Raw genomic sequence first — 16773 nt, 5'->3', positions numbered from 1 at the left:
CCGATAGAAATTCAGCTAGCAACTTATCTGAGATGGCCATGGAGGCTGCATATGCTTTGATGCTTTGCTCCTCCTCTTTCACTGTCTGCTGTACACTTTTGAGTCCCCTACCGCCATCTTTCCTATCAAGATACAATCTAGTAGTATCAGATTTTGGGTGGAGTGCTCCATGCATGGTCAGCAGTTCACGAGTTGCTATATCCGTTTCTTTAATGGCTTCCTCAGTCGACTTTATTATGCCTGCTGAATATCTTATTACTGGCAGTGCGTAGGTATTTATTGCCATGGCTTCGTTCTTGGCATTGAGCTGGCTCTGTAAGACCTGCCGAAGGCGTTTCTTGTATTCGGTAATGGCTTTGTGACGTACCTCGGCTTTGTGGTTGATGTTGCTTTGCATAATTCCCAAGTACTTGTATCCTTCTTCTATATCTTTGATGGTACCATTTGGCATTCTTAGGCCATCTGTTAGCATAGAATGGCCTTTCTTAAGAATTAGCCTTCCACATTTCTCAATACCGAAGGTCATTCCGATGTCCTTGCTGTATACCTGAGTGAGTTGTATTAGCGAATCAATGTCCCTTTCTTTGTTAGCGTACAGCTTGATGTCATCCATGTAGAAGAGGTGGTTTATCTTGGTGCTACTCTTAAACTGGTACCCATATTGAGTCTCCTCCAGCATATTGCTTAGAGGGTTTAGGCATATGCAGAAGAGCAGCGGTGATAAGGAGTCACCTTGATAGATGCCTCGCTTAATTTGTACACTCGCCAGCTTTTTGCCATTAGTCTCCAGTTCCGTCTTCCATTTGGTCATTGACATCTTGATGAATGCCACAAGAGCAGTGTGAACATTGTACATACTGAGGCACTCAAGTATCCAACTATGAGGAATTGAGTCATAGGCCTTTTTGTAGTCAATCCAAGCCATGGCAAGATTGGTTTGCCTTCTCCTGCTGTTTTGACAGACCGTCCGATCCACCAGTAACTGATGTTTAGCTCCTCGGGTGTTGCGCCCAATTCCTTTCTGAGCACTGGTCATATAGTGACTCATGTGCTCTTCCAGTTTGTCTGCAACTATTCCTGAGAGCAGTTTCCAAGTGGTGGGCAAGCACGTTATTGGTCGATAGTTTTTAGGAATCGGCCCCTGCTTTATATATATATATATATATATATATATATATACACAATGACCAATGCCAGATAACACAGCTAGTTTTATAAATATACTAGCTGTGATATACTTGTATGTATATAAACAAACTATAGCTCTGTGATCTAGTCTGGAAATGCCTGAATTCAGTGGCAAAAGAGCCTCAACGACTGAAGACATGTTCAACTGCACAGAGCAATTTGAGGGAGGATATCATTCTTGTCACCACCTTTTTAGGGAATTGTTGTTTATAAGCCCAACTTGTTGTTTATAAATCAGACGTTCTAGATCACATGCAAAGCCCATATAGCTGAAGAACTTATAAAATCATTCTGAACTCAATATGTCTGTATGGATTCCTACATGTAGATCAGTTATATTTTATTAGGCGAATTACATATTACTTAGTGTAGAGTTAGACCATCATAGAGCAATTTCTGCAAAAGTTGCTGAAAAAACAGTGAGCCCAGAATAAGTAATTTTATGCTTATCAAGTGTGACACGCTATAATTTTGAGTTTTAGTGTAGGCCTTACTAACTATAATAAGGAATGTATTTATTTGTCTGTCTGTCTGAAGCTATTCTTAGATGTTAAGAAAAAGGTGCATCGGACAGGAACAGGAGTTATTCATCTTCAACAGCTCTTCTTCAACAGTTAACTAGTAATTGTCAGCCATCACTGGAGGTTGGGAAAAAAGACTGTACTGTATGACTATGGGCTTCAGCACCATGCGCCCTACCACCTGTGTCAACCCTTTGCCATACATGTTTAAGAATAATTGTGCACATACTTATTCTTTAGCACACATGGTGCTCCCTCACAACACAGCGGACTGCCAAGGTACTAACGTTTACTATAATAAGAGCCGAGTCTTTTGGAAGACACGCTTAGAGGTTAGGAGAAAATAATGCCTTATGCAGCAATCACACTTAGACATTCAGAATAACAGCCAGGCACACCACCAACTGCCACTTAAATACCTTGCTGCATTATGGAATAATTGTGGAAATAGCTGTTACACATGACAATCTATCACAGAACACTAGACTCCCAGGGCACTAGTCATGTTAATTTATGTAATACATTCATTGCTAGTAGCTGAAGGTACCTGAGGGAACACTACTAATGGTATTCTCCTGGTCTATGGCAGTTATTGAAGAGAAATAGATCATAGGTCTAAATATGAGAACTGACACGGTAAGCAGAGAGATGAGAAGAATTAATTCTTTCCAGCTTTTGTAAAAGGTTATTAGCATTACTTTTAGTTCACTACAAGTAACTCATTCAGCTGGAATCACAGAAAATTTTCAAAGGAGCAGATAACTCTTTTAAAGCTGCTTATATGCGCTATCTAACCTACATCCAGTCTTGAGTCTTTTGGTGGGAGTTGCTTTTTCTATCACCGTTGTCAAGGTATTTCTTAGTTTAAAACAAAGCGCATGCCTGGTTTTCAACTGGTTATTGTCAATGTGTGAACATATAAAGTGTGTTCAGATAAAAGTGCTTAAATGTGACTTGTCTTCTTTTACAAAAAGTGAAAGCCTCTTATTCTGCTTTCTTTGACTCAGTCTTTTAAGGTTTGAACAAATTTATATCATAAATATATATGTATACTTGTACCCGTTTGAAACATTTTCTATTTTCATATGGAGTAAACAAAACTGGCATAACCTCTGCACTCAGAGCACTCCCAGAGCACTCAGAGCATACCTTTGCACTCAAAAATGTATTAATAATTTACAGTAACTCCTAAAGAGGAAAATGGGTACTTGGTTGTTGAAATTAGTGGTTTACCAGCAAGTAGTTTTGTTCATTTTGGCTACAAAAGATTTTACTTGGGTGGCTTTTAATTAAGGATGATGGAGTTATTCACCCTTAAATTATGGTCTGTTTAAATTATCTTAAATTTATATCTTAAATTATCTTAAATTAAATTTACCTTTAAATTATCAATACTGTTGCTGTCACTTGGTGACAGTAACAGTATTGATTTAAACAAAACAGAGCTGCACCCAATTTGTTCTTTGGCAAAGGTCATGATCAAAAGATTTTATTTTCAGTGTTTTGTCGTGTACTACATGTATTTAATCTTTTTATGTGCTGATCTGTAGTTTACTTTAGTTGGTGTTCATAAGCAATGACAACACAAAAAATTAATCAGCATATATAAAATTATTTTAAAGTAATGATGTCGTGTTGTAGGTAGACATTGCTGCCATATTCTTGACAGGCATTAATGACAATCCACAAACTGTTGACATTCAAGACTTTGTGGCACCATAAAAGTTAAAGAGCAAAAAATAATGATCAACATTTCTGGACAGAACTTTGTTACCACTGTCGGCACTTTGTTAAAATATCCGACCTCACGGCTCGGTGAGCTGGTACAGAAAGAACCTTCTGGTACGAATTACTTCTTTGAAAGTGGTGCAGAGATATTCAAGGAGGCTCTCAAGTTTTACATAAGCGGTGAGCTGCACTGCCCTACAAACATCTGCTATTCAGACTTCCTGTCTCACTTGGAATTTTGGGAAATTGCTGCAGAAAATATTTCGGAATTCTGCATTCAAGAAGCGAAAAACAGTAGCGATTTAGACAAACAATTTGATTATTTTAATAGAAATGTCAAGGCCAAGACCTACGGTGGTTCAAAAAACTGAAAAGCATACTTGACTTGGTGTTTTCTGACTGACCCATTTAGGCCAGGTACGCAGCGTCGCGCTGGTTCAAAAGCGTTTGCTGTGAGCTATTTGCTATTTACTCTGTTTTGGCACTACAATCTGCCATTTTGACTTTACCAGCTGCATGGAATAATGTCGAGACAAACTCAAGCCCCCAGCCAACTCGGTTACCAGACATCAAGTACAACACTTCTTGCGAAGGGTCCGGCGACATGTGGCTCGTTCTCATTCCTGATGTTTTTGGCTACTTGAACCTCTTATGCTTCATCGTCTACGCGATTGAGATTTGGATCAGGTTCATCACTTGTCCAAATAAATGAAAGTTTTGGAAATCGATAAACGGTATCGATATGCTCATTTCGCGTACTGAAACTGTATTCTACGTTATTGCAATTTTTTTTGTATTTTTGTGGTCGCGCTAAACGCAGAGAATTTTAAAAATAGCTTTTCGCTATGCGTTGCCGCTTTCTGCGCTTGAATGATCACCGTCGGAGTGGGACAGATGAGATACTTGCGACTTCTCAACTATGCCTCTGTTTACAGGTTGGTGCTTTTCCCAGTCATATGGAATGTTTGTGTACTAACTGCTCTCTGCTGTCTTAAACTTACACTAGTAAGTTGTCTGTCTGAACCGAGCGACATCTCTAACATTTATAAAAAACATGTATTTAACAATTTTTTTAATGTGATTGGAACAAATTCAGTTAATTGCATATCACCTTAAGTAATGTACAATCAGAACAGTAACAATAATTATTATTACGAGTTCACTTGCCAGTCTGTGCATGGTGAGAGATCGTCATGAGTAATTAGGATATATGGAGAATTATCCAAGTACTGGTTAGGGTTTATGAGTGGTGTAATAGTAGTGTCCTTACTTCTGAAACTTACACCCTGGGTTCAATTCCTTTGTGAGACAAATTCTTTTTATACTTTTTTCAGTTTTCAGACAGACAAAACATGCTCTTATTATAGTATAGATTATAGCAACAATAATTATCATTATAGCAACAACAATGGTAATAACAATAACAGCTACAGAACTAATAACAAAACAGTAAACAGTGTTAGACATATGAAAGAAATACTATAAATAATGGTGCAGTAGTGAGATTTGAACTTACACCTCAAAGAAAAGCTTTAGACTACTGGGCTATAATACCAACAATAACAAAGCAGAATTAATTACAAGATATTAGGCAAAGGTAAGTTGTGATGTAGTATCAAGGCTCTAATTTTGAGAAATTTAACATTTACCGATTGCCATTGAACCACATTTCATAGTTCATACAGTGCTCAATGCATTCTACTGAAAAAGAGTTAATTCTTCTCGTCTCTCTGCTTACCATAATTATGTCAGTTCTCATATTTGAACCTATGATCTTTTTCTCTTCAATAACTGCCATGGACCAGGAGAATACCATTAGTAGTGTTCCCTCAGGTACCTGCAGCTACTAGCGATAAATGTGTTACATAAATTAACATGACTAGTGCCCTGGGAGTCTAGTATTCTGTGAGAGATTGTCATGTGTAACAGCTATTTCCACAATTATTCCATAATGCAGCAAGGTGTTTAAGTGGCAGTTGGTGGTGTGCCTGGCTGTTAAGCTGATAAGCAGGTAACAGTATATATATATATATATATATATATATATATATATATATATATATATATATATATGAGTGTATTCCTAGTTCAAAGGTGAACTACAGAGGCCAATGTCTGAGCCTCCCCGATCTAACACTTCAAAGTTCTGGAAGGATATCTGGGAGAAAGAGACTACTCATAACACCACTGCAAATTAGCTGAAGAGGCTTAAAGAGAGCCATCAACACACTGTGGCTCAGCAAGGACTCACCATCAGCAAAGAGGACATCAAGTGCAGAGTGCAGCGTATGAAGAACTGGGCAGCACATAGCCATAACATGATTCAAGCCTTCTAGTTGAAGAAATTGACATCACTTCACACTAGAATGGCTAAGCAGATGGAATGCCTAATAGAACAAGGTGACCATCCAGAATGGCTGACCAAAGGACGAACTGTACTTCTGATAAAAGATCCAAAGCAGGGGCCGATTCCTAAAAACTATCGACCAATAACGTGCTTGCCTACCATTTGGAAACTGCTCTCAGGAATAGTTGCAGACAAACTGGAAGAGCACATGAGTCACTATATGACCAGTGCTCAGAAAGGAATTGGGTGCAACACCCGAAGAGCCAAACATCAGTTACTGGTGGATCGGACGGTCTGTCAAGACAGCAGGAGAAGGCAAACCAATCTTGCCATGGCTTGGATTGACTACAAAAAGGCCTATGACTCAATTCCCCATAGTTGGATACTTGAGTGCCTCAGTATGTACAATGTTCACCCTGCTCTTGTAGCATTCATCAAGATGTCAATGACCAAATGGAAGACGGAACTGGAGGCTAATGGCAAAAAGCTGGCGAGCGTAAAAATTAAGCGAGGCATCTATCAAGGTGACTCCTTATCACCGCTGCTCTTCTGCATATGCCTAAACCCTCTAAGCAATATGCTGGAGGAGACTCAATATGGGTACCAGTTTAAGAGTAGCACCAAGATAAACCACCTCTTCTACATGGATGACATCAATCTGTACGCTAACAAAGAAAGGGACATTGATTCGCTAATACAACTCACTCAGGTATACAGCAAGGACATCGGAATGACCTTCGGTATTGAGAAGTGTGGAAGAATAATTCTTAAGAAGGGTCATTCTATGCTCACAAATGGCCTAAGAATGCCAAATGGTACCATCAAAGATATAGAAGAAGGATACAAGTACTTGGGATTATGCAAAGCAACATGAACCACGAAGCCAAGGTACGTCACAAAGTCATTATCGAATACAAGAAATGCCTTTGGCAGGTCTTACGGAGCCAGCTCAATGCCAAGAACCAAGTCATGGCAATAAATACCTACACACTGCCAGTAATAAGATATCCAGCAAGCATAATAAAGTGGACTGAGGAAGCCATCAAAGAAACGGATATAGCAACTCGTAAACTGCTGACCATGCATGGAGCACTCCACCCAAAATCTGACACTACTAGATTGTATCTTGATAGGAAAGATGGTGGTAGGGGACTAAAAAGTGTACAGCAGACAGTGAAAGAAGAGGAGCAAAGCATCAAAGCATATGCAGCCTCCATGGCCATTTCAGATAAGTTGCTAGCTGAATTTCAATCGTCTGCTCTTACAACGGACCTACGCCCTGATGATGAGGAAATTGACTGGCACATGAAACCTCTTCATGGTGCTTACCACCAACAAATGTCTAAGGTTGGCGATCTTCACCAGACATATATGTGGCTGAACAAAGGAAACCTAACGGCCAATACAGAGTCGCTAATCATGGCAGCCCAGGAGCAAGTGCTCCTAACAAGGCAACTCCAAACGAAAATCTATCACACTAGAGACGATCCTAGATGCAGACTGTGCAAAGAAGCACCTGAGACCATCCAACACATCATCAGTGGATGCAAGCAGCTAGCAGGAAACGCATACACTGAGCGGCATAATCATGTCGCAGGTGTTGTGTATAGAAGTCTATGTGATGAGTATGGCCTTAATAAACCACAACACTGGTGGGAAGCTCCTGGTAAGGTCAATGAAAATGACCGCGCTAAGATCCTCTGGGACTTCTACATCCGAACTGAGAAGCATGTCCTAGCAAACCAACCAGATATAGTGGTGGTAGACAAGGAGAACAAGAGGGCTACTATAATAAATATAGCAGTACCCAATGACTACAATATAGCCAGCAAAGAAAAAGAAAAGGTAGAGAAATATCTTCCTCTTGGAGAAGAAATTGAAAAATGCTGCAATGTAAGAACAACTGTAATCCCAGTAGTCATTGGGACACTGGGCGCAATAACACCGGCGCATAAAATGTGGCTTACCCAAATACCAACAGCAATCAACTCAGGTGAGTTGCAGAAAATTGCGCTATTGGGAACAGCTAAGATCTTGAGGCGAGTGCTCAAACTCCCAGGTCTCTGGTAGGAGACCCGAGTTAGAGCAGAATTTACCACCCATACGGGGTATCCGTGGTGAGGAAACAATTTTCTTTATATATATATATATATATGAACAATATAATTATATATATACATGTATAATTATATTGTTCATTGTTATTCATTGTTATATATATATACTGTGTATAACAATGAATTGATATGCACATGTGTGTCTGTGTGTGCAACTAAGCATGCATGTGTGGGAATGTGTTGGTGTGTGTCCATGAGTATGGTATGTTCATGCGTATGTGTCTCTGTGCGCGTGCATATGTACGTTTCCATGTGTGCGTGCATATGTACGTGTTCGCGTATGTGTGCATATTTATGTGTCCATATGTGTGTGCATATTTATGTGTCCATGTGTGTGTGCATATTTATGTGTCCATGTGTGTGTGTGCGTATGTGCATGTTTATGTGTGTGTATGTGCACATATGTGCATTCGTGTGTGTATGTGCACATATGTGCACATATGTGTGTGTGGGTGCGTACGCGCTTGCGTGTGTGTGGGTGTATGGGTGGGTGTGTGGGTGTGTGTGTATGTGTGCGTGTGTGCGTGTGTGTGTGTGTGCGTGCATGTGTGTGTTTGCGTGTGTGCGTGCTTGCATGTGTGAGGGTGTGTGCGATGGGTGTCTGTGTATACATGCAATCATATGCACATCAAACTATTTGTTTTTTTTCCACATTAAACACAGCTATTTTTTGTTGTTGTAGCATATTGGTTTGTGATTGTCACTATGACAACAGTTGGCTATGGAGACATGTATCCTACAACTTTCTCGGGCTATCTAGTTACCATTGTGGTGATGCTTGTGGGTCTAACAATAACCGCTCTTCCTATTGCAATCGTGGGAAGAAAACTTTGCTGTGGTTTATGAACACAACCAGAAGAGAGAGAAAGAGCAGCTTGAAGCAAACTACAACAGCACACCAGAAATATCTAAATAATTCACCAGTATCAATCGGTCAAACAGCACAAACAGATATTTTATCCACATGTACATATGTTTATCTTCAATCAGCTGTCTTTCCTGTCATTGACGTTGTCTATCTTAGAATCTATCTTTATTCTGTTTTATATTTAACTATATGTGTAGGTCATCTTTAATAGGCTGCTATGGCTTCGCTAGTCTGCCAGTTCATGATGTCTAACTAAGGTTATATCACAGTTTTACATTCTATTTTAGATTCATTATCTTCCAATCGAGTTTTCTCAATTGATTTCTCAGTCAAGTTTCAAAAGTCGGTAAATATAACCATGGTAATTTAGAAAATGTTTAATGAAACTAACAGTTGAAATGAGTTCAAGACATGATTTAGTAAACTACAACTTTCTATGCACAAGTTTTTGTATGTAAAGATCTCTTTGGAAAATTAATCTGTTTCCCCAGACAGGTTTCTCACCTTTCTCACCAGACAGGCGGTTAAACAAAATATTTGCTCTTAGAAGATAAAATGGCTTTTCAAAAACATCTAGTGCCCTGGCAGTCGATGTGTCATGAAAAATTGTTTGGTGTAATAAGTAACTGGAAAAATATTCCAACATACAGCAAGGTGGTTGATTGGTGCAGTTGTTACAGTGTCATAAAGCCGTAGTTTAGAATCTCATTGAAAACCTTTTTTTCCGAACCTCTAAGCATAGCTTTAGATAGATAGTTAAACATGATTCTTACTATAGTAAAAGAAACTGACAGGTAGCGTGTGAAAGATTGCTGAAGGTGGATAGAATATAGAAGTATAAGATAAAGGCTGGTAAATAAACATTAAGAAAAGGGCTTTACATGGTCTGACTCTTTGCTGTCTATGAGGAAGGCAAGGAGTCAACATACCTTAGGAGTGTAGATAGTGACAGTAGCCAAAACTTGTCATAGAGTTACTCAAACTTGTTGCATTACACCATATTTATTACAAGAAAAGCCCTGTATGTTCGTCCTTTTTCTGAAGTCGTGGTTTGCGGTTGGGGTAAATTATTGCCTCATACGGGTTTTAAAACTCGTGATATTCAGTTTCGCAGCGCTACATTCTAGCAACTTGGCTAAGCCTCGACCTTTCAGTATATTAGAATAAATGTATCCATAATTATTCTCTATTTTTATTGGCGCATCTGACGATGTCTGACAATGCTCTAGACTGCCATGGTAGTTGTGTATATAATATATAATTTTATTTCTATGTCTTTGGCAATCTTAAGATTCCAGCCACTTAAGTTCATATTTCTTTTCTAGCTTAGAAGGGAGCAATCATTTAGCTATCATGTACTGTTAAGGCACTACTTCCAAACAACACACTATCACACATCGTAAGCACATGTATATAAGATTGGGCAATTTTTAATAGACTGTCTCTGAAAGGTGACACCTACAAGAGCGGATAACTCTATCTTAAATTGAAACTCAGTTAGAAATAACAGCACATTGAAGCATATGGATAAAAAATTGCCAATAGCTCTATATTCATATGTATATCACGTCATCTTTGAGGTGTCTTGTACAGAAGCGTAAGAGCTTGCTATATGTACAATAATCAGACTCTATAGGAAGCTTTCCAATTGTGCATAAAAGCTTCTATGGCTCGTCATTGTGGTCTTCTCAACATCTAAACACTGCGCTAGGGAATTGAACTACGGTTGCCTAAGAACACTAGTTACTAGTAATTATTTCAGTACAGTGGTGAATCTCAACATGAAGTGACATTTTACATCGCTGGTTTTCGTCTCACCAGTTGCTATTATAGTTTACAAGTACACAACCCAAGGCTTAAAGTATTCGAGTAAGCGAGTAGATTCTCACACAATAGCTTAGCAAGATTTTAGTAGTAAAACAAACAGAAACTGTAGTCAATGGAAATGACAATATTCATTGATACAACATGAAACAAATATCATCATCTATGCAAGAAATTTACATAAAAGATTCACATATTTGGTTCTCATATGACAGTACAAGAGTCTTTGCTCAGCCAATTTATGAGTGTTGATTCTCTCTTGGTTATCGATGTATAGACAGGGAGAGCAGGTTGAGAGAATTGTATATACAGTTTAGATGTTTACTTTGGACCAACTCTTGACAAGTTTATTATATTGCTGTGCAATGCTCACTCCTTTCAGCTTTGCAGAATACAGAACAAAGTTATAACTAGCGTTAACCTTCCGCAACTTTGTAGATAACTTTTAAATGGAAAAATAGTGATTACAGTAAAAACAGTAAATTTTTTGAAAAGGAAAATTTTTTTCATTTACGCTCTCTACCATTGAGCTTTACAAAATGTTTTAATCAAAGACACTAACATATACTGTACATATAGCGTATGCATACGCCAAAATGTACAATATATGTTAGTGTCTTTGACGTATTATTTGAGCATTGCCTTCACGCGTTACGAAGCCCTTGCCATAAAATATTTTTCGCTTACTTCTGCTAAACACGATGCTTTTTCGTTATTTTTTTTGTTAGGGCAAATTTTTTTTGCTACACAATGTCAACAATAATTTCTCTTGAAATTAAAATTTGGTGATTTGTGTACAGGTTATATATATTATTAAGAGATATACATTGCTTGCCATGGCGAGTTCAGCATTATCCGTTTAAGTGAAAACAGATTCACAAACAGATAAATGACAAAATTTTAGTTAAAAGTTTAAGGTTTACTAAAATACATACTGAAACTTCCTTCAAGTAGGTGTTTAGTAAGCTTAATTCATTTAAGTTAGACTCAGTGTTAATGTTACACGTCTGTCTTTAAGGTAAAAACTCTCCGTGTAGTACATTGTAATGTTATATTATCTTGGACCCGCAGATCATAACCATAAAATGCAGTGAAGTCATTGTAGGCACTCATAGTTACTAAGGTTAACATAGTACTTTTTTCCTATTTTAAATGATGATGATTTTTACCTATAGCCTATGATATTAGCCTAGGTCCCTTACATGCCAATTTTTTTGGTTGATTTTAGTGCATTTTGTAGTTATGATTTGCAGGCCCAATATAATATAACATTACAATGTACTACGTAGAGAGTTTTTACCTTTGAGGCAGACGTGTAATATAAACGCTGAATCTAACTTAAATGAATTAAGTTTACTAAACACACACTTGAAAGAAGATTTAGTTTGTATTTTAGTAAACCTTAAACTTTTAACATTAATTTTATCATTGCGAAGCGTTTATATTTCAACGGATACCGGATATATCATATAACGGATAACTCGCCATGGCAAGTTCAGGGATGTATATATTTTAATAACGTATATAATCAGTACATAAATCGCCAAATTTTAAGTTCGAGATAAATTATTGTAGATATCGCGGGGCGGAATAAATTAGCCTTAACAAAAAAAACGAAGAGGCATCATGTCGCATAAACTTAGATCACAAAATATTTTTCAACAGAGGCATCGCAACGCGTGGGAGCAAGGCTAAAACAATTAGCATGTGCATGGGATATGAAAACATCTGTGATCAATATGCCGTTCTAGCTCAGTGGTAGACCGCCCGGATAAAAAACTTGTCGATGCATTCACGGTGAATTCAAATCCATCAAAAATTTAATAGCTATAGCCGGAATGCATACATATGGGCATACTTTGAGAAATATATACGTATATATAAATTAGCTGCACCCCCAGCATTGCCCGGGTATTAAAAATCCGCCAATGAACAATGAGAAGTGATGAGAGTTGCCGACCGCTTGCTATTAGCCTGGTACATTGCCAATGGAAAATAGTATTAAAAGTCACCTTATAAATAATGATAAGTGATGAGAGTTGCTTACCACTTGCTATTGGCCTGGCACAAGGCCAATGGAAAATGGTATTAAAAATCAGCTTATAAACAATGAGAAGTAATGAGAGTTGCTGGCCACTTGCTATTATACTGGCACATTGTCAATGGAAATTTTCAGTAAGCTTGCTAATAAGCGCTAGGCTTCTAATGACAGTACTCCATGATGTGCGTCAGCATCGTCCAGCTACAGCTATTTTAATAATAGCAATAGCTGGACATACCGAAGGACGACAGACTTTGAGAAATATATATATAGATAAGTATACTGTATATAAATTGTGTCTCATCCCCTCATTTGCCCACGTGGAGGGTAATGTCTACTCAAGCTCCGATCTTATACCAGAGGCCTGGGAGTTTTTGCACTCTCCTCAAAATCTAAATACGAGCAACAATCAACACAAGCGAGTTGCAGAAAAGCGCTACTGGTGATGGCTTAGTTCCCAATAGCACACTTTTCTGCAGCTTGTGATAATTGTTGCTGGTATTTGGGCCACATTTTATGTGTAGGTGTTGTTGCACCCAGTACTCCGATGACTAACAGAACGACAGTTACTCTTGCATGTCAGCAGTTTTCAATCTTCTCTTTGAGTTAGAGATATCTCTCCACTTTTTCCTTTTTACTGGATATGATGTAGTCATAGAGTACTTCTATATTTATTATAGTACGCATCTTGCTCTCTTCATCTATCACTACAATATTTGGCTGGTTTGCCAAGATATGCTTTTCAGTCGGAAAGTAGAAGTACCTGGAGGTGTAATTTAGCAAAGTTAGTAAATTGAAGTGTTCACAGATTTTATTATTACGAAAAGCTTCATGTTTGCTCTGTTGACTTACCTATTTATTCTCAATTAAGGTTTAAAAGCACAAACACTGTGCTTATCTAAAGCGTGTTTACCATATCCGCTGCAAGACCCCGGCTGTAATCGGTGTAGCAAAACACTTGCAGTGATAGACTCGACAGCTTATGTTCTCATAAAGCTGTGTCGCTGATTGTCACATAAAAATGGTCACCCGCTATGCCGTTTTAAAAGTGCTGAATTTTACCTGTACATTGGAAAAGGTTTTGCTGGCGGCTCCTTGCAAAGTTTGAACAGCACTGAACTTTTGCGTTGACTACCGTTGCAAATAATGGCAGTACTCAGTGCGTATGTTCCTATTCCATAGCCGATAGACTTGCGATCTTGCCGGCGATACTCGGGACTGTGTACTATATGGGAACCAGGCTTTAAGGTATAGCAACTGGTGAGATGCAAGCAATGGAAAAGCATGCTGCTTGTTATACTGAGACTATTTCATGTACCGTCTAAACATGTTTGAACATGTCTGAACGTGTCTGAACATGTCTGAACGTGTCTGAACACGTTTGTGTTACTAAACTCTAGCCATGCAATGTATGAAGCGACTATTCTTCAAAATATACAAGTTATAAACCGGAGCTAATCTTTGAAATAATCAGTGAGCTTTGAGGATCTTTAGTTCTCAAGCTATGACAAAGGCGTCTGAGACTTTGTATTTATTCTTATTGTAAATAAACCAACAACAAACAGGTATAATGACATCAAAATACTTAAAACAGAGCAAGTAATACAAGTAACCATGAATGCCAAAAGAATTTTAATACGACAACTGACAAGCTATTCTCACAGTTTCCACAGAGGTCATGTAAAAACTGGTAAAAATACCTGTTTCTATGAACATGGAGCAAACAGCACAGTTGGAGCAGATGTGATCGCATTCAGTGAAAAAGATATTTACTATCTTAAAACCCCACCACAAAAATATCCAGGACAATTGTGGATTTTTTATTCAAAGGAACCTCAAGTAAAAATAAAACACGCCTCACTACAGCCGCGATGGGATGGCTTCTTCAACTACAGCGTTACATTTGATAGGACAACAGAAGAAAGCTACCATGTGTTTCGACCAAGGCTAATGAAGATAACGCCACCCTTGGCCTATTTCTACACTCCTTATCCTAATATGCTAAAATTGCGCGCGCTTTGGTGTGTTTCACATTGCAAAAAGTGGAATGATACCAATAATATACTCGGTGGACGAGAAGAGTATGTTTTAGAGCTATCTAAATATATAACCATTGATCTTCATACGTTAGCAAGAAAAGAGGCGTGCCCAACGACTTTTAAAAAAATAAGCGGTACGATTAATCGGAGAGGTCAACCACGAATGCAAGACTACATGTTTTATCTCAGCTTTGAAAACAATTTATGCAAAGATTACATTTCTGGAAAATTTTGGAAAGTTCTTATAGCCAACAGCACGACTATACCGGTAGCTCTGGGTGGACTTTCTATGGAGGACTATGCTTCCATCACTCCTCCACACAGCTTTATCCATGTTAGAAATTTTACGTCGCCCAAAGCACTTGCCGAGCACCTGCAGTTTGTGTCACAAAATGCACAGGCGTTCAACTACTACAATAAGTGGAAGAATGAGTATAAGATTGACACGAGCCATTTCACCATGTTTGATGACTACAGAAGCTTGGGATACTACGTTGGTATGTCTCGACTTATAAGTATCCATCCAAAACACTCTCTCATTCTCTCAATTACTCTGGTTGTCATAATGAAATATACATTCAAGCTTTGCAAAGTCAGCCTAGGACGCCGCTGTAAACTTTATATAGGCTTTACACTGCTTTCTGTGTTCAATATTATTAACTATTAGACATTGAAAAATATAAAAAATTTCCACTTGGCGCCACCTACTCATAGAAAAAAAACTTACAAATTTTGTTTTTCTGCTAATAATCAGCCTTGTATCTAGCAGTGGAACAGTTTAAGCCTGTGATTTGTAGAATTGCTGAAGCTTAAAGTGTAGACAGTGTCTTTTTTCTACACCAAAAAAACAGCAGGTGATATGGTTGGAGAATGTTCTAGAATAGTCACATTTTTTGACTAATTTCTATGGTCCAACAATATAGCTGTAGTCCTCACAAACCAACACGTTACAGGGAACATAACTTTGCATGTTTCAAATTATAATGTCCAATTTCAATAACTGGATGGTACCTTTTGTTCAATCAACATATTTTCATGAAGTTTGATGTACGTATTTAAAATTTAATGTTTTGTTTGTGGAATCAAGCTTTGTGTGGTCCAATAAAAGTAATTGATATTGATTCATGTAAAATTTATGCCAGAAGCCAAAATTTACAAAGTTTATATTAAATATTAAGTTCTTGTCAGATTATTAGCAGTCGTATATTTTTAAAAGGCTAAGCTTGCGGATTGTGGAATTTGAAATCCAATGTTTGACTTTGCGATGTGATCAGTTGCTGTACAATTTCTAAGAAAAAAATTATCCCATTTATTTTTTAAAGTTGCAGCAAACAATTCACCATTTGCTGTATTTGGTAATAATAAATTAGTTTTTGCTATGTTGCTTTCCTTTTAAAAATTAGTTTTAATGAGACAAAGTAAATGTATTAACAGTCATGCATTCTAATATTATATGTAAACAGCAAAGTTGCCAGAGCCAAGCTCAAATCTGCTGATGATCAGCTATTTGTGATAAGCCACTCTAGTTAACAAGTGACAGCTAACTGGCAACTGTTAGAGGTGCAATCAGTATGACTTCTGGTTTATGGTTTACCCACTCATGGTCATTTGTTGATTTCAAGTCCAAAAACGCCCACGATACTGTCTTTCATAAACCTGCCTTTACTCCATTTATCGTGTGAACTTTTTTCATATTGTTTCTTGTCTGGAAACACACTCATGTTTTCTAAGGAAACGTCTGCTGTTGGATTTTACAGATTACATGAAGTACATGTGTGACTTGGTTAATGAAAGGCCACGCAATGTCTGGCATACGTTCAGCAAAGACTACACTCCAAATGACTGTGTGAATATCTCTCAACCGGAGCAGCCATGAGCGTACTATAACTTCAGTTGTCCATCAAAGAAGATTTCTCATTTGAATTCTGATGCACTTTAATCTGATACTACTTTTGAGTAAAAGTTAGCTGTGTGGCCGATGTAGCCCACCCAAACGACAACTATTTATAGATGGTTCTCCTTATTTATTTGAACCATAGCTGTCCGTTATTATGATTCTTCCTATTGTTACTTTGTGTGTATCATAAATATTAAAAAAAC

The 16773-nt window shown here is 37.9% G+C and overlaps 1 protein-coding gene across 1 annotated transcript; it reads left to right on the top strand.

The window, feature by feature from the left end:
- The first annotated feature begins 14248 nt into the window (after window positions 1-14248).
- On the top strand, window positions 14249-16549 carry LOC137407183 (alpha-(1,3)-fucosyltransferase C-like). Its single transcript, XM_068093786.1, has 2 exons — window positions 14249-15170; window positions 16431-16549. Exons 1-2 carry the CDS (start codon window positions 14249-14251, stop codon window positions 16547-16549), a joined length of 1041 nt encoding a protein of 346 aa, XP_067949887.1.
- Window positions 16550-16773: the final 224 nt, after the last annotated feature.

This window comes from Watersipora subatra, chromosome 10 (assembly GCF_963576615.1).
Source record: "Watersipora subatra chromosome 10, tzWatSuba1.1, whole genome shotgun sequence".
In the NCBI taxonomy this organism is placed as follows: Eukaryota; Metazoa; Bryozoa; class Gymnolaemata; order Cheilostomatida; family Watersiporidae; genus Watersipora; species Watersipora subatra.
Note: the sequence above shows the minus strand (reverse complement) of the source record. Positions and strands in the feature narration are given on the sequence as shown.